General features: G+C 39.4%; 1 protein-coding gene across 1 annotated transcript in view; it reads right to left on the bottom strand.

Moving 5' to 3' along the window:
• Positions 1–18707, bottom strand: part of GNE (glucosamine (UDP-N-acetyl)-2-epimerase/N-acetylmannosamine kinase) — an 87432-nt gene extending 68725 nt beyond the window's left edge. The window contains exon 1 of the mRNA XM_007497985.3: positions 18569–18707. Within this exon, the coding sequence (XP_007498047.1) occupies positions 18569–18619 (51 nt within the window). The 5' untranslated portion in view covers positions 18620–18707. The remainder of the gene's footprint in view (positions 1–18568) is intronic.
• Positions 18708–22387: the final 3680 nt, after the last annotated feature.

Raw genomic sequence — 22387 nt, 5'->3', positions numbered from 1 at the left:
TCTAGCCTCTGATTTAAAAAGCCACTCCTTTAAGTTTTCATTGAAGAAAATTTATTCTAAACTGAAACCTGATTCTTAATAACATACCTCCAATGATCTTAGCCTTGTCCTTTGAAGAAAAACAGAATTTTTACTCTTTCTACTTGACAAACTTTCAAATAGTAAGGGTGGCTATTATGCTTTCCTTGAATTCTTTTTTTTTTCTGTTAAAGATCCCCACTATCTCTCTAAACACTATTGACCTTTTCCCACTTGGATAGTTTTTTTTTTTTAACTTAATTATAAGATTTAAAATTTGTCCTCACTAAACGTAATAGAATTAGTTTCTGTTCAGCTCAAGGCTTCCCCAAGCAGCCTCTCTTTCATGCTATTCCTCTCATTTTGGGATTGGTATTCATTGGTGTTAAAATTAAAATTCTCTAGAGATTGTATCTTCATTTATAATTATTTATTAAATAATAAAAAGTGAGTTAGGGACCAGCCACATGTGGTCAGCTGTTCCCTTTGCAAGCCTCTTCCCCTAGCTAACCCAAGCTGGCTCTCCCCTAGCTGTCTCATCTCACCATCCTTTCTGTACCTGAAACTTGTATCCCCCATGATGTCACTTTTCTGGATCTCCTGATTGGCCAGACTTGACCTCAGTTTGGATCAGAGGCCAGTCTTCTGGATGCCAGGAGTCTTGTGGGATAATGACACTTTTGGGGTCCTCCCAGAGTGTGCAGGTGTGCCCCCTTATGCAAATAAATGTCAATCAAAGGGTGGGGTTGAATAGCAACCTCAAAAAAATTGGGGTTCAGGCTAGTAAAATTTCGCAACGGAAAGGCATATTTTTACATGTTTTTGCATGGTTTGTTCTCACAGCTGAACCAGAAGCCCTTTTCCATTTTATGTTTTAGTATTTTTCACCACTCTCAGTAGTTCTAGGTGGGCTCAGTGGATAGAGAACCAGGTCTGGAGACAGATCTGGGGTTCAAATGTCACCTCAGATATTTCCTAGCTGTGTGACCTTGGGCATATCATTTAATCCCAATTGCCTCGCCCTTATGGAACTTGATATTTAGTATGGATTCTAAGACAGAAGATAAGACAAAAAATATTCTAGGTATCTGGTCATTTTATTGTTGTGGAAGAAAATGCTTTGAGAAATTGTTCTTGACCTGTGCTAGAAATTCTCCCAAATGCATAAGACCCCAAGAAAAATGTGTTCATCTTAAGATGAAGCTTTTTTTTACATAGTAAACATTTAACAAATATTTCCTGAATTACTGAGTGAAAATTGTCTTTTCTAGATATGAAATCTCTAGCTGGAATTTTAATTTGTATTTTTATTGCTGGTTCAAAGAAAGGCAACTCTTCATACTTCTCCTTTTTCTATAAAGTAAATCAGAAAATTTGGGGTTTAGTCATTCCTGTCATTTTTTCAGTGGATTTAACTGGTATGGTTATTCTAGAAAAACTAGTCAGTCTTGTCTTTTTAAGTTGTAATAAATGAGTTGGTTAAACTAAGTGTTCTCAGAAAACTACCTATTGAAGGAATTTTAGAAATTTGTAGGGAGCCCCTTTGACACTGAGTGAACTGAGATAAACAGTATTCAAAAGGTAAAGCCTTAAGGGAAGCATCCATGATTGCTCAATATGCGCTGAATAACCTGTTCTGCCAACTCCAAAATATGAATGGGTCACTGTTGGGTGGACAAGATAGTTAAAGCATTCAAAACTGACAAGCACTAGCGACTGGCAGTAATGCATAAGTAAAGAACTAAAAAGTGAGCTCCTTACTGTATGTATGTTTAATCTCCCATCTTGTCTTTTGCCAATGTAAAGTTTTCATTGATACCTTCTTCTTTTTCTTTCTGATAATATAAAACTATCCTGATACTCGTATCTCTCTAACTACTGAAGTCTTCCAAAAACCCAGAATTTTGGATTTGGAAGGACCTCAGCAGCTATCTAATCCAACTCATAACCATCTAGGTTATGGAATCTAGGAAGAAAGGAAGGAAGGAAGGAAGGAAGGAAGGAAGGAAGGAAGGAAGGGAGGAAGGAAGGAAGGAAGGAAGGAAGGAAGGAAGAAAATAAATAAATTATTTTCTGGCATCAAGCCTAAATTTGATTTTTGGCAACTTTTACGCCATTGCATCTAGTTTTGCCCTCTGGGGCCAAACATGACATGTCTAAAGTTTATTTGATGTAATAGACTTTCAAATACTTGAGCTTCACTTATTATGTCTCCTCAGAGATATCTCTCCTCATTCTCACTTCCTTCAACTAGTCATTATATGACACAGACTCAAAACCTTTCTTCATCAGCTTGGCTACTTTCCTATAGCAACCCTCACTGTCCTTCCTCAATTGTGACATCCAGAACCAAACCCAGCACTCAAGGTGCAGTCTGATCAGAACATAGATAGTATTATCTCTTTGTTCCTGGAAGTTATGACTCTTTTAATGTGGCCCAAGTTCTCGATTGCTTTTTTTGGTTACTATATATATATATATATATATATATATATATATATATATATATATAGACATATTGGGCTGACAGTCAATGAAAGCCCTCAGATTGGGGGGGGGGGCAAACATCTAGCCTAGCTACACATCCCCTCTCTTATACTTAAAAATTCAATTTATTGAGCCCAAGGGCAAGATTTAGATTTCCCCCTAACATTAATAACCCACTTTGGGATTCAGGAGGTCAGAGCATTCTGCCCTCTCTCTCCCTCTCCATTAATGGGTCCATCTGTTCTGTACTCACATGTACTGTACAAAGTTAAGTCCTAAAAGAGCTTAGCCTCTATTGAAAGAAGCTAAATTCCCTTTACTTATACTATTTTGTTCTTACATCCTTTGCTCCATCACTCTGAGAAAAGTTGCTCAAGGTTTAGATTTGGCTTATGTCTAGGATCTTCCCAAAGTAAAGAGTAGGAAGGTACTCAAACATATTATATGAATTGGATATGGGAGAAGTATTTATTTCCTAGACAGAAAGAAATGCTAAACACAAAACAAACACTCATAAATACACATTGACAGAAAGACTTTAAAAAGGATTCCATAAATTAAATTATATTATATTTATCATTACATTCTATAAGTATTGATAGAATTTTTTTAAAAAGAACTTGTATCTTCTGTCTTAAAATTAATAGTAGGTATTGGTTCTAAGGTGGAAGAGAGTTAAGGGCTAGGCAAATGAGGTTGAGTGACTTGCCCAGGGTCATACAACTAAGAAATGTCTGAGGTCAGATTTTAATCTCCTGTTCCTAATCCAGGCTCTCTAGCTGTCCTGCATTCATAGAGCTAAGAAGTCAGCAGAACAGTACTAATATTATACTCTTCCAGGTGGTTGTGACTTTAAATATTAGACTATGAATCATCTTCCCAAAGTTCATGTCTTCTAGCCAGTCAGACCAGGGCTTGGTCCTCTCCTATTATTAGTGATTGTCTTCTTTAATGCAGAAACTTCTAATGCAATGATCCAGGACAATTCTGAGGGACTTATGAGAAAGAACACTATCCACATTCCGAGGAAGAACTGTGGGAACGGAAACACAGAAGAAAAACAACTGCTTGATCACGTGGGTCGATGGGGCTATGACTGGGAAAGTGGACTCTAAAAGATCACCCTAGTGCAAATGCTAATAATGAAGTGGGTCTTGATGTTAAACCCAGTGGAATTGTGCATCAGATATGGGAGGGGGCTGGGGGGGGGGGGGAGGGAAGGAACATGAGTCTTGTAACCATGGAAAACTAATCTAAATCACCTAATTAAATAAAATTTTCAAAAACTGCAGAAACTTCTGCCACTCTGGTGGATCTAGGACCCCCAGACCTCTCAAATTCACAACGTCTTAACCTTAAGACTGGCATTCATTTATCAACACAATAAAGGAAACAAAAAGCAGAAAAGGCAGCCAGGTACTTGGGCTTAAACTGTCATAGTCTGTCTCTTCTTTAGCTGCCTTATAGGAGAACCCACCACAATGCTGGGGATAGGAGGCAAAGTGTTGACCCTGACCTCCAGCTCTCCAGCAGGAAGGTAAAAGGGTTCTCAGAGGTTCCAAGAAGAGTGACTGGGGGTTAGTCATTTCCTTTAAAGCTCCACTGAATCATCAGCTCTTTTAGCTCAGTGGTTAATAATAACACAATGGCTAACATTTGTAGAGTGCTTTAGATTTGCAAAGAACTTTATATAAATTGTCTCGTGCGATCCTTATAACCATCTTCTGATGCTGCTGCTATTCACCTCATTTTACAGACAGGAAACTGAGGCTGAGAGAGGCCAAGCAAGTCATCCAGCTTCGTGCAGCTAGTGTCTGAAGCAAATTTGAAATCAGATCTTTTAAGCATGAGGAGATTGCTTGAAGATATCACGGTTCAAGGGGCCTTCAGCACTGAATCCAAAGTTTGTGAAAAGTTGTCAGGAGTTTTGCCATCCACCAAGTGCCCAAGAAATTTGGAATCAGGAGAGACAATTTTATAGATTCCCCATTCAATCTTTGGGTGCCCTGATTAATTTTTAGATTTAATCTAACTTATTGCTTTTGTTACATTTAAAATTCTGAGCTCTCTTTCTCACACTAGAGAAGGCCACCATTTCACACACATGTAAAACTATATTCTGTTTATGAGTTCTTTCTCTGGAGGTGCTAAGAATATTTTTTCATAGATCCTTTGTTGTTGATTTGACTATCCATAATGCTTAGAAGAGCTGAGTTCATTCACAGTTATTCTTCAAATGCCACTGCTGTCACCGTAGACAACATGCTCTTGGTTCTGCTCATTTCACTCTTTGTTATTTCATGTTATACTTATTAGTTTGGAAAAATCATTTTGTTTTCAGTACTTAATTTTTTCCCTTCTACCTCCCTTCCCCACTCTTTTTTTTAAACCCTTACCTTCCATTTTGGAATCAATCCTGGGTATTGGCTCCAAGGCAGAAGAGCAGTAAGGGCTAGGCAATGGGGGTTAAGTGACTTGCCCAGGGTCACACAGCTGGGAAGTGCCTGAGGCCACATTTGAACCCAGGACCTCCCATCTCTAGGCCTCCACTGAACCACCCAGCTTCCCCCCTCCCTTCCCCTTTGAGAAACCAAGAAAAGCAAAAGCTATTGCAAACATGTATAGTAAAGCAAAGCAAATGCCCACACTGGTCATGTTTAAAAAAAAAAAGTCTCACACTGTGCTCTGAATCCATCACCTCTCTCAGGAAATGGATCACGTGTTTGGTCATGAGTCCTCCAGAACTGTGATTGGTCATAGTGTCGATCAGGTGACTAATTCTTCCCTCATTGTTTGTCTTTATGACATTGTTGTTACCGTCCAAATTCTCTGATTCTGCTCGCTTCGTTCTGCATCAATTCGTACGAGTCTTCTTAGGTTCCTCTGAAACTATTCTCGCGGTCACTCCATGCAAATCAGTCGTCTGCCGTCCTGTCCATATACCTGTCCTACCCTTCCCCAGCTGATGGCACCCCCTCCATCTCCGGTCCTTTGCCAACACACAAAGAGGGGCTGTCGGTATTTGTTCCGCTGTGAGTCCTCTTCCCCTTACCTTCTTTGCACTCCTAGTCAATCGAATCCTGTTCTATTGAGACACATTTTCTAGCCGGCTCAGAACGTCTGGGATTTTGATGATGTCACGTAAAGGATCAGAGGGTCCTAGAGCTAGGGGGGAAGAGACTTCAAAGCCATCAAACTCAACCGTCCCATTGTACAGATAAGGAAAATGAATGATGGGCATGTTGCCCAGCGTCACATAGGAGTAAGTATCCAGAGTCTTAGCTATCCTCTTCAGTCTTACGTCATCTGAAAATTTGAAAAGGATGCTACCAATCAGTCGGCAAGGATGCATTAAGCACCTCCTGTATGCCAGGCACTGTCATTTTCCCTGGTTATATAGAGACAGAAATGAAGCTTGTACTTTGGGGGCACCTGGGTGGCTCAGCGGATGGAGAGCCAGGCCTAGAGACGGGAGGTCCTGGGTTCAAATCTGGCTTCAGACACTTCCTAGCTGTGTGACCCTGGGCAAGTCACTTGACCCCCATGGCCTAGCCCTGACCACTCTTCTGCCTTGAAGCCAATACACAGTATTGATTCTAAGGTGGAAGGTGAGGGTTTAAAAAAAAAAGAAGTTTCCACTTTATTAGGAGAAACAACACCTATACACATCAGTAAATATAGACACATATACACACATCCACATGTACAGGTACACACGTGTATGTGTGTATAGCATGCAAGAGATTTAAGTGGTGTATAAGGACATTACTCAAAGTTCAATTACTTGCTCCAAAATCTAGAAATTCCTTCGAATGAACCCTATCTATTCCAAAGGTTTAAATTATATCATCTCTGATTTTAAAAGATTACACTATTGCAAAAATGAATAATAAAAATAAATAAATAAATTATACAATCTCTCTTAAAGTAACTCCGTGTTTAATAATAAGTAAACTCCATGTCTTTTTCCAGCTCTAGTCCTATATATTCTTTTTTTTTTTTAACACTTACCTTCTATCTTAGAATTGATACAAAGTATTGATTCCAAGATAGAAAATCAGTAAGAGCTAGGTGATTGGGGTTAAGTGACTTGCCCAGGGTCACAACGTTAGGAAGGATCTGAGACCAGATTTGAACCCAGGACTTCCTTTACCAGGCTTGGCTCTCTATCTCCTGGGCCACCTAGTTGCTCCTATTCCTAGAAATTCAAGTACCTAACTTGAACATAACCCTTTAAAAGATCCATCATCATCAGGACATCTAACACTGAATTCATCCTTTCCCCCCTTCTTGCTTTTCTATTTTTGTTCATGGTACCACCCTTCTCCAAATTAACCATGCCTCAAACCCTGAAACCATCTTTGACTCTGACTCCTCTTCCATCCAACTAGTCATGGAGGCCTATTGACTCTTAATTTGAAACATCTCTATAATCCTCCCTTCTTTCCTATTTCATCACTAATACCAGAATTTAGGACTTTGTCATCCCATACTGCAGTAGCCTCCTGGCCCCTTTTGATCCTCCAATTTATCTTGCACAGCAGTAACACTAATTTTCCTAAAATAATTTTTTTTGAAAAATTTATTTAGTCAATTTAGAACATTATTCTTTGGTTACAGGAATCATATTCTTTTCCCTCCCTCCCCTCCCCCACCTCTTCCCATAGCTGAACCGCAATTCCACTGGGTTTTACATGTGTCCTTGATCAGAACCTATTTCCATGTTGATGCTTGTACTAGGATGTTCATTTAGAGTCTACATCCCCAATCATATCCCTTCGACCCATATATTCAAGCAGTTGTTTTTCTTTTGTGTTTCTGCTCCCACAGTTCTTCCTCTGAATGTGGATAGTGTATTTCCTCATAGATCCCTCCAGTTGTTCAGGATCACTGCATTGCCACTAATGGAGAAGGCCATTACATTCGATTGTGCCACAGTGTATCAGTCTCTGAGTACAATGTTCTTCTGGTTCTGCTCCTTTCGCTCTGCATCACTTCCTGGAGGTCTTTCCAGTCTCCATGGAATTCCTCCACTTTATTATTCCTTTTAGCACAATAGTATTCCATCACCAACATATACCACAATGTGTTCAGCCATTTGAAGGGAATCCCCTCAATTTCCAATTTTTGGCCACCACAAAGAGTGCAGGTATGAATATTCTTGTACAAGTCTTTTTCTTTATTATCTCTTTGGGGTACAAACCCAGCAGTGCTATGGCTGAATCAAAGGGCAGACAGTCTTTTAGCACACTTTGGGCATTAAAAGGTTTTTTTTTAATCTGTTATTCCTCTACTCTAAAACTTTCCTTGACCCCTCTTGTCTCTGAGTATAAAGTCTAGATATCTTAGTTTCCCATTCAAAACTCTACCTAATCTATATATTTCTCTGAATTGTTGGAAATCTCCATTCTTAAAATCCTAAAGGAATTTTAATATATTGATTTGAATCAAATAGAGCTAATAAAATTCAATGATTAACAGTATACCCATTAGGACCACTATCTACAAGCATTCCAGGAGCCTCAGTACCACCAGGTACTACTGGTCCTGCTTCTATCTACCCCAGCAGGTATTCTCTAGAGAAATGAAACTTGTGAGATGTCCTTGCAGGTGGTGTAGCTCAGACTTCTCAGCAAATAGAGTTTCTGAAGATCCTGAAAAGAAAGTTCTTGCTAAAGTGCTTGGCACTCTCAAATGGTTCAACTCCGAAGCAGATATCCTTTCTTATTTTTTTAATGTTTCTATCTTTTTTTTTAAAAGTTTTATGTAGAAACAATTTTTGACAATTGCTTTTTTGACATTTTAAAATTCAGATTTTCTTCCTCCTTCCTCTCCTCCCCAAAAGACAGTGAATAGTCTGATATAGGTTATTTCCATATTGCTTATGTCACGATAGAAGACACACATCACAAAACAAAAGAAGTCTCATGAAGGATATATAGCGGAAGATGGCAGGTTTTGATCTGCTCTCTGATTCCAATAGTTTCTTCCTTGGCTGTGGATAGCATTTTCTTCATGACTGCCTTGTGGTTATCTGGGAGACTTCCTTTGCTGATAATGGTTTAGTCCTTCACAGTTGATCATTGTATAATATTTCTGTTACTGTATACATTGTTCTCCTGGTTCTGTTCACTTCACTTCGCATCAGTTCTTAAGTCTTTCTAGGTTTTTCCCAAATCTTATCCTGTTCAATATTCCATTTCAACCACATACCACAACGTGTTCATCCAATCCAAGGGATGGACAACTCAGTTTCCAATTCTTTGCCACTACAAAAATTGATGCTAAAAAAGATTTCGATGCAGGTAGGCCCTTTCCCCTTATCTCTGATCTCTTTGAGAAACAGACCCAGGATTGCTTATTCAAAAGGGAAGCAATCCTGTGGCCCTTTGAGCCAGTTCCATATTGCTCTCCAGAATGGTTGTAACACTCCCAGATCCACCAAAAGATATCCTTTTATTCCTAGAAATGACGTTATAGAAGATGCTTTGCTGCTGCACTCTAAGGATCACAAGACTTTCCCAGATGACAACTCCAGCATGTGTTTTTTCTTCCTATTAGAATGAGCTCTCTGAGAACTCATGGCACCATCTCTGCTTTTCCCTCCTTGTATTCCCAGTGCCTTGCACATAGCAATAACTGCCTTTTTAATTATTCTATAAGCCAAAAATGATCAAAGAAAACAGAGGTGATTAGCCTGGAAAAAGGAAGCTTATGGGGATATATGATAGTTGTTTCTAACTTCAGAATCTCTTGATTGAGGGTTTGTGTGTCTTAAACCCTCACCTTCTGTCTTGGAGTCAATACTGCATATTGGCTCCAAGGCAGAAGAGTGGTAAGGGCTAGGCAATGGGGGTCAAGTGACTTGCCCAGGGTCACACAGCTGGGAAGTGTCTGAGGCCAGATTGAACTCAGGACCTCCCATCTCTAGGCCTGGTTCTCAAAAATTCACTGAGCCACCCAGCTGCCACCTCCTCTTACTCTTTAGTCATCTTCCTAGATACCAAGGTTTGCAACCTAGATGTCATCCTTGACTCCTCATTTTCTCTCATCACCATTTCCAATTTGTTGCCAAGTCTTGATGATTTTATCTTTGTAACATCTTTTATACACCCTCCTCTTCTTTGATGCTGCCACCACCCTGCTGTAAGCCCTTATCTCCTCACACTTGGATTATTACTATACCCTGATAGTTGTTTTGGTCTCCCTATCATCTCTCCCAACTGTGGTCCCATCATCTCCATCATCAAAGTGATCTTCCTAAAGCATGTCTAACCACACACACATACATACACACACATACACACACACTCATTCTCTCTCTCCCTCTCCCCTCCACCTCTTGTCTGTCTGTCTGTCTCTGTGTGTGTGTCTCTCTCTCCCCCTCCCTCTTCCTCCCCCCCCTCACCTCTCTCTCTCATTCATTAAACACTGGTTATCCCATATCAACCTTCCTAATCTTCTTACATCTTACTCCCCTCTACCTATTCTGTGATCTAATGTTATGGTCCTCCTTGCTGTTCTTCATACAAGACATTCTATGGGCATTTTTGCTCCTTCTCCATGTCTAGGATTCTCTCCCTCATCATTTCCACCACCTAACTTTCCTGACCTCCTTCAAGTCCCAGCCAAAATCCCACTATCTGCAAGAAATCTTTCCCATGCTCCCTTAATGCTAGTGCATTCTCTCCATCTAGATTAGCTCAAATTTAGTGTGTGTGTGTGTTTATGTATGTGTGAAAAGAAGGAGACAGAGGGCAATAGAGAGAGAGGGGAGAGAGAGAGAAGAGAGAGGGAGAGAGACAGAGACAGAGAGAGACAGAGAGAGACAGAGAGAGAGAGGGAGAGAGAGACAGAGAGGCAGAGAAAGAGAGAGAGAAAGAGGAGAGAGAGAATGAGAGAGAGAGAGAATAAGAGAGAAAGGAGAGAGAATGAGAAAGAGAGACAGAGAGAGACAGAGAGAGACAGAGAGAGAGACAGAGAGAGACAGAGAGAGAGAGGGGGAGAGAGGAAGAGAGAGACAGAGAGACAGAGAAAGAGAGAGAGAAAGAGGAGAGAGAGAATGAGAGAGAGAGGAGAGAGAAAATGAGAGAGAGAGGAGAGAGAATGAGAGAGAGACAGAGAGAGACAGAGAGAGGGAGAGAGAGACACAGAGAGAGAGAGAGAGGAGAGAGAGAGAATGAGAGAGAGAGAGGAGAGAGAGAGAATGAAAGAGAGAGAGGAGAGAGAATGAGAGAGAGAGAGGAGAGAGAGAATGAAAGAGAGAGGAGAGAGAATGAGAGAGAGAGAGGAGAGAGAATGAGAGAGAGAAAATGAGAGAGAGAGAGGAGAGAGAATGAGAGAGAGAGGGGAGAGAGAGAGAATGAGAGAGGAGAGAGAATGAGAGAGAGAGGGGGGAGAGAGAGAGAGAATGAGAGAGAGAGAGAAAGAGAGTGAGAGAGAGCTATTTTGTTATGTTTGTGCATAGTTCTTTGCATTTTGCCTTTGTCTTTGAATCCCCATCAGTGGGATACAGTGCCTAGAATGTAATAATAAATGTTTATTGATTTTGACCTTTAAATCTGGCTCAAATTCAAGAAATATTCCTTTAAGATTTCCATTAATTTATTTCTCTTTTCCGATTCTGGTGCCTTCCAGTGCTGTAGCATATCTGATGTCTGGCTAATCCAGGCTTCCCACCAGCCTCCTCTGAGGAAGCCTGGGTCTTGTTCTGAAAAGATCCTTAATTTGGTCTGTAATATCTATGGTGTATTAGGTCTACGTTCAGCATTATCTATAAGAGAATTGTCATTTTCAAGCATAAATATGGCTCTCATTTTCTCTGTGGGAAGAGAGCTCCTATTTTTAAAGTTTCTTTTCTTCCTCAGTGTGTGGCCTGCAGATTGGCTCTCAAGTGTTATTTATTTCCTACTGCCTGTATATTGGGATTGTTCAAATGGTCAAACGGGTCTTATAATTCACAGAGCATTTATTGAATAACCTCAGCTGGCTTCATCTTCCAAGTCTGACACGTTCTTTTTAAGTGTTTGTTTGTTTGTTTTGATGTTTGTTGTTTTATAATACCTTAGTCTTTTAGTCCACATCCTTTCTTTTTTTAATCCACTCAGTATTAAGAGGCCTCTCTGAATTTCCATGCCAACAATGTTACAACCCATTTCAACCACTTCAGTGCTCCTCTTTTTTAGAAGATTACTCTTTTTTGCTTTCAGTGATATTTTTCACGATTACATGTTGAAGCAATATCTAACATTTATTTTCTCAGATTTTGAATTCTGCCTCCCCTCCCCACTCCCTGAGAGGGTAAGTAATTTGATCTTTTTAAAGATATTGGTTCCCATTTAGGATATTCAAGAAAACCAGTGGTGCTTTTTTCTTAGTCGGTAGGCATACAAGATGAGTCTACAATACAGCACAATAATAAAGTCTGCATGAAATTAATGCATGGTGAATAAATAATAAACAGATATGCAAATCTATACCAATGCAACAAAAATAAACTCAAGATCATGAAAAATTATCAATTCTTTTTATGTGCTACCATATATACCATAATAACTATGTAAACATATGCAATAAGTCAAAAGCACTAGTTCGTGCTCATAGCCACATCGACATAATGCATCAAATAAGAGCATCCATTACACATTTTGCATATGAATTAGTAATGGACTGATTGTGAGAGAAGGATTGCTCCTTTAAGGTTGAGAATATCACAAAACAAAATTTAAAGTGAATTTGGAGTAAAAGAGGACTTTTGTAAAAGATAACTTAGTTAAGCCGTTCTGATTCGGATATGTTCATCGTTTTATTAATATTTTGTGGGTATATAACTTCTGTATATAATCCTCTTAGATGGCCAATATTATAATAATGAGTTGTAATCACAGTAGGATTCATGAGAAGGAATAACCCCAATTATTAATTAATTGAACCATTGTGTATGAGAATCAGTAATCAATAATTATAGTGCCAGTAAAAATCACAAAGAAAACCCTCTGAAATGCCTTGGCAAGATATCCATGCCAATGGGAGCTGTGTGCATGCGTCCTGCATCCTGAAAGGTGTCCAGATAATATGATCTCTCAGTTGACTTTGAAGCCATAAGAAGTGACCTTAGTATTTGCCATATATGAAATTGAAGAGACCTCCTCTAGTCATCCCTTTAAGAAGAGATGTTCATAAGGCCACTCCCCTTTTAAGGGGGTGGGGGCTCTGTAATTTGGCTCTCTCTATATACCGTGATTCATAAGGGCTGGGCTGGGACTGGCCTGGACCCTGACATCTCCTAATTTACAATTTCTATAGCAAATGTCAGTATGGCTCAAATAATCACTTCCCAGTATTTTTTTTTCATTTACACTCGAATGAAATTGTAAACATCACAGTGGATTATCGGGAAGTTCAAGAAAATACATGCATCAAATAGAAAAAGAAAAAAATGTAATCAAAAGGGACTGAAGTAAAAGACTGCTCACAGTAGAGAACAGACAGAATAAAGAGAAATTTCAGAATGTGAGGCAAGACAAAGGAAAACATAAAATACGATAAAAACAGGATTTAAGATATCTAGAAGAACAAGAATACCAGTAACTAAATGCAAAGACGCTTAAAATTAAACAATTGAAACACTTAGACGCCTCCAAAAATGAATGAGGCAAAATTTCTTCCAACCAACATCAACAAAAGCTGAGGCAGAGATTTGCTCAACACAAGGCAAATTTTGACTTAATATCTGGAAAAACTCCACAACAATTAGAGCTTTCCAACACTAGAATGGGTTATCTCAAGAGCTGGGGGAGGGCCATCTGGGAGGTTTTCAAACTGAGGCTGGATGACCACTGGTTGTGGATGTTATATAGTGGGGATTCCTTTGGTTTATTGGTTTCCATGGAAAACTACTAAACCCCCAAAGTTCAACTTCCATCATTCTCAGATTCAAAACCATCACTAAAGATCCTAATCACAGAGGATAAAAATAATCTCTCAAAAATAAAATCATGAATTCCAATTAGAGGAGAGGAGGAAACAGGAAAATAGAATTGCCCTTCAGAAGTTAATATCTAAAGGAGAGCATTCAACATATAATGCATTAGATTATGCAAGAGAAGGGAACTTTCTGGGGGGATAAACCCCAATTCCCCAAACTCACCCCATTTGAGACTGGTCAAGAATAGTTCAACTCAGGATGCTTGTCCCATAAGGCTTATCCTCTGCAGGTTCTCATTTGGTTCAAGGGCTTATGTGAGATCTGAGATAAATGTCTAGGAAATGAATTTGCCTAGGAGATATGATTATGATACATTTTTCTTGCTCAGTTGCTCATTCCTCCTCCTCTCCTGCATCTCACTTTGTACTGAAAATGAGGTTAGTTCAAGGAAAGAAGACTTTTTTTCCCATTTTTCCCTATCCAAGTTTATGCCCCCCCCCAAATCTATCCACTAACTTCTTGAGGGTTCATGGACCACAGGATGAGAACTGCTTTAAAGAGTTCTTCCTAAGGCACGTTGGTAGCACAGTAGATAGAATGGCAGGTTTGGAGTCAGGAGGATCTGGGTTAGGATCCAGTCTCAGATATTTCCTGTGTGACCCTGGGCAAGTCACAAATCCACCCATCTACCCTTACCAAATTTTTACCTAAGAATTGATATAAGTCAGAAGGTAAGGATTAAAAAAAAACAAAATAGAGACACATCCGGGCTTGGAAATGACATGAGTTTGAGAAGTATGGAGGATGTGGGTCCATCAGGTAGAAGTAACTGGTGGCAGAGGAAGTTTCTCTGTTTCACCAAATGATCATTGACAGGAAGAGTCTGAACACAAAAAGGACCTGGAAGAGGACCAATATATCAGCAAGTATCCAGCAGGTCCACAAGTTGCTTCATGTTCTCATATCTATGTTCCAATCTCCCAGCAGAGTTTAACAGTAGTTAGTACTGCCATTTGCTTAAATTTCTCAAGAAGTTAAAAATGATAAGCAAGATGGTTTCAGAAGAAGCTGGAAAGATCTGCAGGAACTGATGCAGAGTGAAATCAGCGGTACTGAGAGAACATGGTTCAAAGTAACAGCAATATTGGACAACGATCAACTGTGAAAGCTTGGCTCCTCTTAGCCATGCAAGGAACTGGGACAATCCTGAAAGACATGGCGGGGAAGGCTATCCACCCCCAGAGAAAGAACTGTTGGTGTCATCTTTCACATCAGTGTAGTTACGGTTTTATTTTGGGGTTTTGGTTATGTATTGGGGTTACTCTAACAACAATGGCCAATAGGAAAGTGTGTTTTGCATGACAATAAAATTTAAATTATTTTTTATTTTTTATTTTTAATTTAAATTTAAAATTTAATTTAAAATAATTTAAATATTTAAATTTAAATTTAAAATTTAAAATAAAATTTAAAATTTAAAATAAAAAAATCTGTATAGGAAAAAATAACTGTCCCATACTTGATTTATATTGTATTTTGAATATTCTTACACTCCCTCCTTTGGGAACCTGGACATGAGCTGAAACCTTGGTTTGAAGTACATTTCCCCTTTGGGTGATGAAGTAGAATTCAGTGAGTCAAAGAGTAGAAGAAAAAAAAGAATCTAACTTCTCCTTTGATGTCAGGCTCCTGGAGGACTTAATTTGGGGGGGGGGCATGAATACAGGTTCAGTGAAAGGGTCGCCTCAGTGGAAAGAGAGAGAAGTGAGTCAGCAACAGATTCTTATTGTTAGAGTAACAGGTAGATAGCATTAGGATTTTTCATATTTACCTAGTATTTTATCATTACACAGGATGACTTAATCAGGATTGAGAAAGCTATAAAATTGCTTAAAGTTACAGAATTTCCGGAAGTACATAAAATCATTCAAGTTGTAAAATGTGTAAGAAAAATAGCAGCAATCACTGATGGGTTTTATGGCCATCTTCAGCCCATTAACCGGGTTAGAAAAATGCACCCACCTGCAATTATGCCCTGTTGCCACTGGAGAACATTCATCTAAAAGGGGCATCAAATTAACTTTTTTTCAATTTTTTTTTTTGGTTCTACACAGTAGTTTCAATAAAATTCAGATAGAATATCTAGCTAACATTAAATGACTTTAGAAAGTCTTTATCTGTATTTCTAATTACAAAACAAACCTGGTTTATCAAGTCAGGGCCACTAAATCTTACTTTATATTATTGTCCTTGATGATATTTTGTTTCCTACTATATGTTTGAAACGATATTATTGTCCTTGACGATATTGTTTCCTACTATATGTTTGAAATTTTTCATGTACTTAATTGATCATCCAACGAACCTGGATTAGGCTTCTGAGTTCTATTTATCTAAAGGAATGACCTATGTATGCTTCTATCAGAGAGAGCAGGACCAGTCAACGGGTCACTTTTTTTTAGTTCAAGGAGTTTTCCTTTAAATTTTAAAACCAAAAATTACAGCAGCATTTTTCATAAACCAAATGAATTTTGTTGCCTGCCCCCGTTTCATCCTGTTGTTTTTATTCTAACATTCTGCATAGAATAATCTGAAGAAATTCTCATTATGCAGGCTCAAGAGATGAAGAAGAAATGATCAATCTATAATAGAAGATAGTACAGAACTCCATTCATGGAAGAGATCTATCTTAGTTATGACTGCATTAAGCCACCCTTTTGAAGCCAAAAGTCATTAGGACCACTTGATGTGTCTACCATAACCAATTCAATTAATCAATAAATAATAAAACTAGCTGGCATTTATGGAGTAATTTAAAGTTTGCAAAATACTTTATAAATATTATCTCATTTTATCCTCACAACCACCTTGGAAGTTGGTACAATTCTTAACTTCATTTTGCAGATGAGAAAACGGAGGTGTGGAGAGAAGATAAATGATTTGCCCAGTGTCACACAGCTATCAAGGGGTTCACATTTGAACTGAGGTCTTCTTGAATTCAGGTCCAGCACTCTCTCCATTGCTATTTAGCTGCCTCCAAGATGTGTTGGGAAGGATAGAAAAGTGTGGGTTTTTAAATTAATATACAACAACTAAAGTATTCTATTTTATAAAGTTTATTAATAAAACTAGAGTAAAAGCTACCTAAACCACAGAGAGAGCAAGAGGGAGGAGCTACAGAACTTATATATCAATAACATGACACAAAAACATGGAGGCTTAGAAGAGATTAAAGGGAATTTGGGGAAATACTTCTGGGGGATGAAGTCCAAAGGTTCAAGATCTCCATTTATACAAAAAATATACAAAAAATATTTTAACTGTAGCTCTCCTGAAAGCGGTGAAGGCTTTATTTTTTGGCTTTGTATCTCTAAGGATTAACACATGCCTAGCACATGATAATGATACTTAAAGACACTTAATAAATGTTGATTAATTAGTTAGATTAGTTGAGGTGATAAAAATACATTCAATAATATGTAACAAGTTGGCATATAATTTAATCTTGAAGAGTTCGGAATTGATTATAAGTCCTTTAGAAGTTTAGGACAAAAACAATAATAATATAGCATGAAATAGCCAGGGAGCATTTTATGAAGAAAGAGAAGCTTAGGAGCAACTAGGAAGCACAGTGGCTAGAGAGCCAAACCTGGTGTTAGGAAGATCTGGGTTCCAATGTGACCTCAGACACTTCCTAACTATGCACCTTCCCAACTGCCTCACTGATACTTCATATAGATTCTTTTCTTTCTTTTTTTTTTTAAATCCTCGCCTTCCATCCTAGAATCAATACTGTGTATTGGTCCCAAGGCAGAAGAGTGGTAAGGGCTAGGCAGTGGGGGTTAAGTGACTTGCCTGACTTCGTATAGATTCTAAGACAGAAGGAAAAGGCTTTTAAAAAGAAAAGAAAACTTGAGCAGACCTTAAATTATCAGCAGGATTTAGATAGATGGAAAGGAGTGAGTGACCAAGGAATTCCAAGAAGAGGAAACAAATAGAAGCAGACAACCCCGTCAGCAATAGAGAGAGTGCAGGTTCTGAATTCTGGAAGATCTGCTTTCAAATCTGAACCTCTTGATAGCCGTGTGACCCTGAGCAAGTCATTTGTCCCCTCTGTGCCTCAGCTTATAAGAAGAGGGTTTATGCTGAGAAAAAGTGGAATGTACAGTTTGGTAAGTGACATGAAGTGAGGCTATGAAAAGTTTTGCAAGGTGGGTAAGCTGGCAGCTCAGAAACCCTCACCCTGAGGGGAAAATCTTAGTGCCAGTGTTGCTCTGACACAAAAACAAAATGTCATCAGAGAAGAGAAATGTGCCAAGACAGAAGCATCTGAACTAACTCAATGTAGGCAAACTCTAGAGTAAACTACACGAATCAGAGATGGGATCCGATTTCACACCATCTGGAAGCCATTCATTAACTGTAGCTATCACAGGAGATTCTTCCTGCAGGAACTCCTACCAGTCACTTCCTAAAACCTGCCATAAGTGTGTGGTTCATGAACACCCAAGAAGAATCCGGTTTGCTAGAAGACCACCTATTTATCCAGAGAACTGCTCTTGTGTCTGTTTAGCTCCTCTCCGTTAGCACTGAGCCGGCACTTTTCTCTCATTTGATCAAGCAGGATTCTGATTGTTGGTGGGGTGGCATTAAAAAAAAAAGACTGCAGTTTAGGAATTTAAAGAGGAAATCGGATCCGATTAAATGTCAGAGACAAAGCAGAGGAGGAAGGAAAACCAAGAAAAAATAAATAGGCGCTCTGATAAACATTCCACCATCTGGAAACAAATACCACTCCTTTGGCTTCTATTGTATGAAGGAAGGGGTGAGCACAAATTAAGCCCCATTGCACACTGGGCTTCATTCTTTTCTGCCAGGAGGGCAAGGAAACGGGAAAGAGTTCATTTTGTAAGGTCTCCTTCTAGGCATGCAAAGTGACCATTAGTTTCAGCACAGTAGTTTAGCAAAGACCAGGCTAAGCAGAATCCCTCCCCTTTCCTCCCATCTTAGCAATAAACTCTCTCGGAGAAGATGGCAGATTTAAAACAAAAGCTAGCCTCTTCCTCTTTAGTGTCATCTTTTTTTCCTGTTTCAGTTTCAAAAACAAAGGCTCCCGTGAATTACCGGCTCACTTACATGAGGTCCCCGAAAGCTCTGCTCCCGGTAACGAGGTGCCTGAGTTTCCATGCTGTAGCCTCAGTCTTTGTGCTCCTCTCCTCTGAGCTTTGAATCAATCAGCAGCGCAGTTGTTCTCTGGGTTCAGCTGTCACAGAAGAATAGTCATTGATAGGCACCTGGATGTCATTCCGATCCTTAGGCTCCACCCCCTCTGAAAAGAAAAAAATGGAATCGAGCCCTTCCTTAGTTCCTGGACAGTAGCTTCAAGCCGGGAGGCTACTGTCTCATTGCGATTTCTCTCTCCGATCGCACTTCCTTATTGAGATGATATTATTCTTCCACTAAGGAAATGTTACTCTTCTCCCGAGTCACATGAAACAAGCCAAATCCAAACCCTCAAATGTCTATCCCCCTGCAAGCACGGCAGAGTACTAGACACCGTGAGAGATGCAACCCACTCGATTCCAATAAACGACTATTTATATCTATTTCTAAAATCCATCATCAAGACTTGATGCTATATGTAGATGTGTGTATACATGATATGGGGCCAACTAGGTGGAGGCAGTGGGTAGAGTGCTGGACCTGGAGTCCGGAAAACTCACTTTGCTGAGGTGAAACATGATGTTAAAGACTTGACTGTGTCTCTGGGCAAGCCAAGAAAAAGAGACAGACGGGGGGGGGGGGGGGGGGGGGGGGGGAGACAGAGACAAAGAGACAGAGAGAAAGAGAGAGACAGAGAGACAGAGACAGAGAGACACAGACAGAGAGACACAAAGAGAAAGAGAGACACAGAGACACAGAGAAAGTGTGTGAGAGAGAGGAGAGAGAGGGAGAGAGAAAGAGAGAGGAGAGGAAAAGAGAGGACAGGAAGAGGAAAAGATGGAGAAGATGAGAGGTAATAGAGGAAAGTGAGAGTAAAATAAAAAAAGAAAGATCAGGGAGGAGAAGGGGAGGGAGAAGAGAGTAAAGGAGAAAAAGATGAAGAAATATGAGAAATTAAAAGAAAATTGAGAGTAAAAGAAAGAATCAGTAGAGAAGAAAGGAGAGGAGAGAGATACAGGAAGAGAGACAGAGAAAGTGTGTAAGAGAGAGAGGAGAGAGAGGGACAGGGAGAGAGAAAGAAGGAGGGGGAGAGGGAGAGAGAAAGAGAGGAGAGGAAAAGAGAGGACAGGAAGAGGAAAAGATGGAGATGATGAGAGGTAATAGAGGAAAGTGAGAGTAAAATAAAAAAGAAAGATCAGGGAGGAGAAGAGGAGGGAGAAGAGAGTAAAGGAGAAAAAGATGAAGAAATATGAGAAGTAAAAAGAAAATTGAGAGTAAAAGAGAGAGAGAGAGAAAGAGAGAGAGAGAGAGAGAGAGAGAGAGAGAGAGAGAGAGAGAGAGAGAGAGAGAGAATTTGTATTCCTTTTCTATCCTTCCTAACACCTAGCACAACACAGGCACATCTTGGGAGGCAGCTAAATAGCATTGCATAGTGTTGGACCTGAACAACTTAACCCTGTTTGCCTCAGTTTCCTAATTTGTAAGATGAGCTGGAGAAGGAAATGGCAAACCACTCTAGTATCTCTGCCAAGAAGACCCCAAATGGGACATGACTAAAATGACAAAACAAAAATATAATGATTATAATTAATTGTATATATGTGTATCTATCTATCATAGACTGTAAACTATATGATGGCAGGGTCTATATCTCATTTAAACTTTGTGTCTCCCACAGCAGCCAGCATGGTCCCTGCACCCAGTCTATAAATAGACTGTGCAGATTCATTTAGACTATACTATAGTCAATTATATATATATAGAGAGAGAGAGAGAGAGTATGTTGTTCAGTCATTTTCAGTCATGTTTGGCTCTTCCTGACTCCATTTGGGATTTTCTTGGCAAAGACACTAAAATAATTAGCCATTTTCTTCTCCAGTTCATTTTACAGATGAGGAAACTGAGGCAGGCAGTGGTTAAGTGACTTGCTCAGGGCCACACAGGTGGTAAATGTCTGAGGTTAGATTTGAACTCAGGAAGATGTTTTCCTATTTTCAGACCTGGTACTCTATCCACTGTGGCATCTAGCTGCCTCAGTTAATTTTAATATAACATAATATATGATAAGTACACCAAGCGAGAAACAAACCAAGTGCTTTATAAAGTCTAAGGTGAAGGGAAGCTCATCACCAATTGAATGGGACAGGAAAGTCTTCTTGGAATACTGGGCTGAGGACACATAGATCTCAGGGGAGTGGGGGGCTGGGGGTGAACTTAGATGGGGAAAAATGATGTCTTTATTTTCACTAAGTTCTCACTGAGACAGCATTTCCTTCAGTTAATTAAAAGCATCATTCCAAGAAGGGTCCATAGACTTTGCAATATTTCCAAAGAGATCCACAACACAAAAATGGCTAAGAATCCCTGGCTTCAAGCATAGACAGGAATTGACCTGACCACCCTCACTGAATTTATACTTGTAGTTTCATGAAATTAAAAGGGCATTATTCATGCTGAATGAATCCAAACCTCATCAAAATAAAAACTTGATGTTATAAAAAGAATTGTACAATGGGAACTCCAAATCAGGTTAGAAGAAAAGGCTGTTCAACCATTTTTCAGTTGTGACCCTATCTGGGGTTTTCTTAGCAGATACTAGAGTGGTTTGTCATTCCATCTCCAGCTCATTTTACAGATGAGAAAACTGAGGCAAACAGGGATTAAATGACTTGCCCAAGGACACACAACCAATGTCTGAAGTCAGATTTGAACTCAGGGAGATAAATATTCTGCACTTCCAGCCTGGCACTCTTATCTACAGCATCAGCTAGTTAAAATCCTTCTTGGAATCAAGCCTCTCCTCTGTGGGGAATCACAAAGATAAACCCTGAACAAAGGGGGAAAGAGTGAAAGATTGGGAGGGAAGATTAAACCCTGTGAATCATTTCCCTCTCTTTGCTATGTGCACACTTGACATTTCACCAGCCTGAACTGACCTTATTTATCATACATATCTGAGTCTTCTCTCCCGGAAAAGTGCAGCTAAAAGGATTTTATCTCTGTGCAGAACTTCACCTTACCGACATTACGTTGTTTAAATGTATTTTAGAAATTAAGTTCTGGGAAAGACTGTGATTATAATAATTACGAGCTCACTTAACTGAAAACCAACTGAGTACATCCAATAAAAATATCAAGGAGGCTAGAGGGATTAGTAAAGGGACGATATAAAACAAGTTGTTGATCAGAGATAAGGAGACAGAAACCAGTAGTCTTCTCATTGAATCAAAAAGCAGCTTAAGGGGCAGTTAGGTGGCTCAGTGAACAGAATCAGACTTGGAGACCAGAGGTCTTGGGTTCAAGCACTTCCTAACTGTGTGACCCTGGGCAAGTCACTTAACCTTAATTGCCTAGCTCTTACTGCTCTTCTGCCTTAGAATCAGTATAAGAGAGAAAGAAAGGGTTAAAAGAAATTAGCTTAAGACTCAAAAGTCATCTTCCAGGGTAATTAATAAGAGATTGAGGAGGTAGGGAAGGACCATGAAGTCTTCACATGAGCCAGAAATATTATACCCAGAATGAGTGATTTGTTTCTCTTCCTTTTGGGCCATTGCCCTGTTGGCCCATATAAAGGTTGATATTGAGCTGGGAAGATGGCCAGGGACAGGATCACAGATTCATAGATATCAAAATGGAAGAAACTTTAGAAATCATGTGGTCTGAACCACTCATCTTATAGACAAGAAAACCAAATCCCAGAGAAGTCAAGCGATTTGTCCAGCATCACACAGGTAGCAAATGGTAGAACCTAGATTTTTTTTTTAAACCCTTACCTTCTGATTTTGAATCAAT

This window comes from Monodelphis domestica, chromosome 7 (assembly GCF_027887165.1).
Source record: "Monodelphis domestica isolate mMonDom1 chromosome 7, mMonDom1.pri, whole genome shotgun sequence".
Classification (NCBI taxonomy): domain Eukaryota; kingdom Metazoa; phylum Chordata; class Mammalia; order Didelphimorphia; family Didelphidae; genus Monodelphis; species Monodelphis domestica.
Note: the sequence above shows the minus strand (reverse complement) of the source record. Positions and strands in the feature narration are given on the sequence as shown.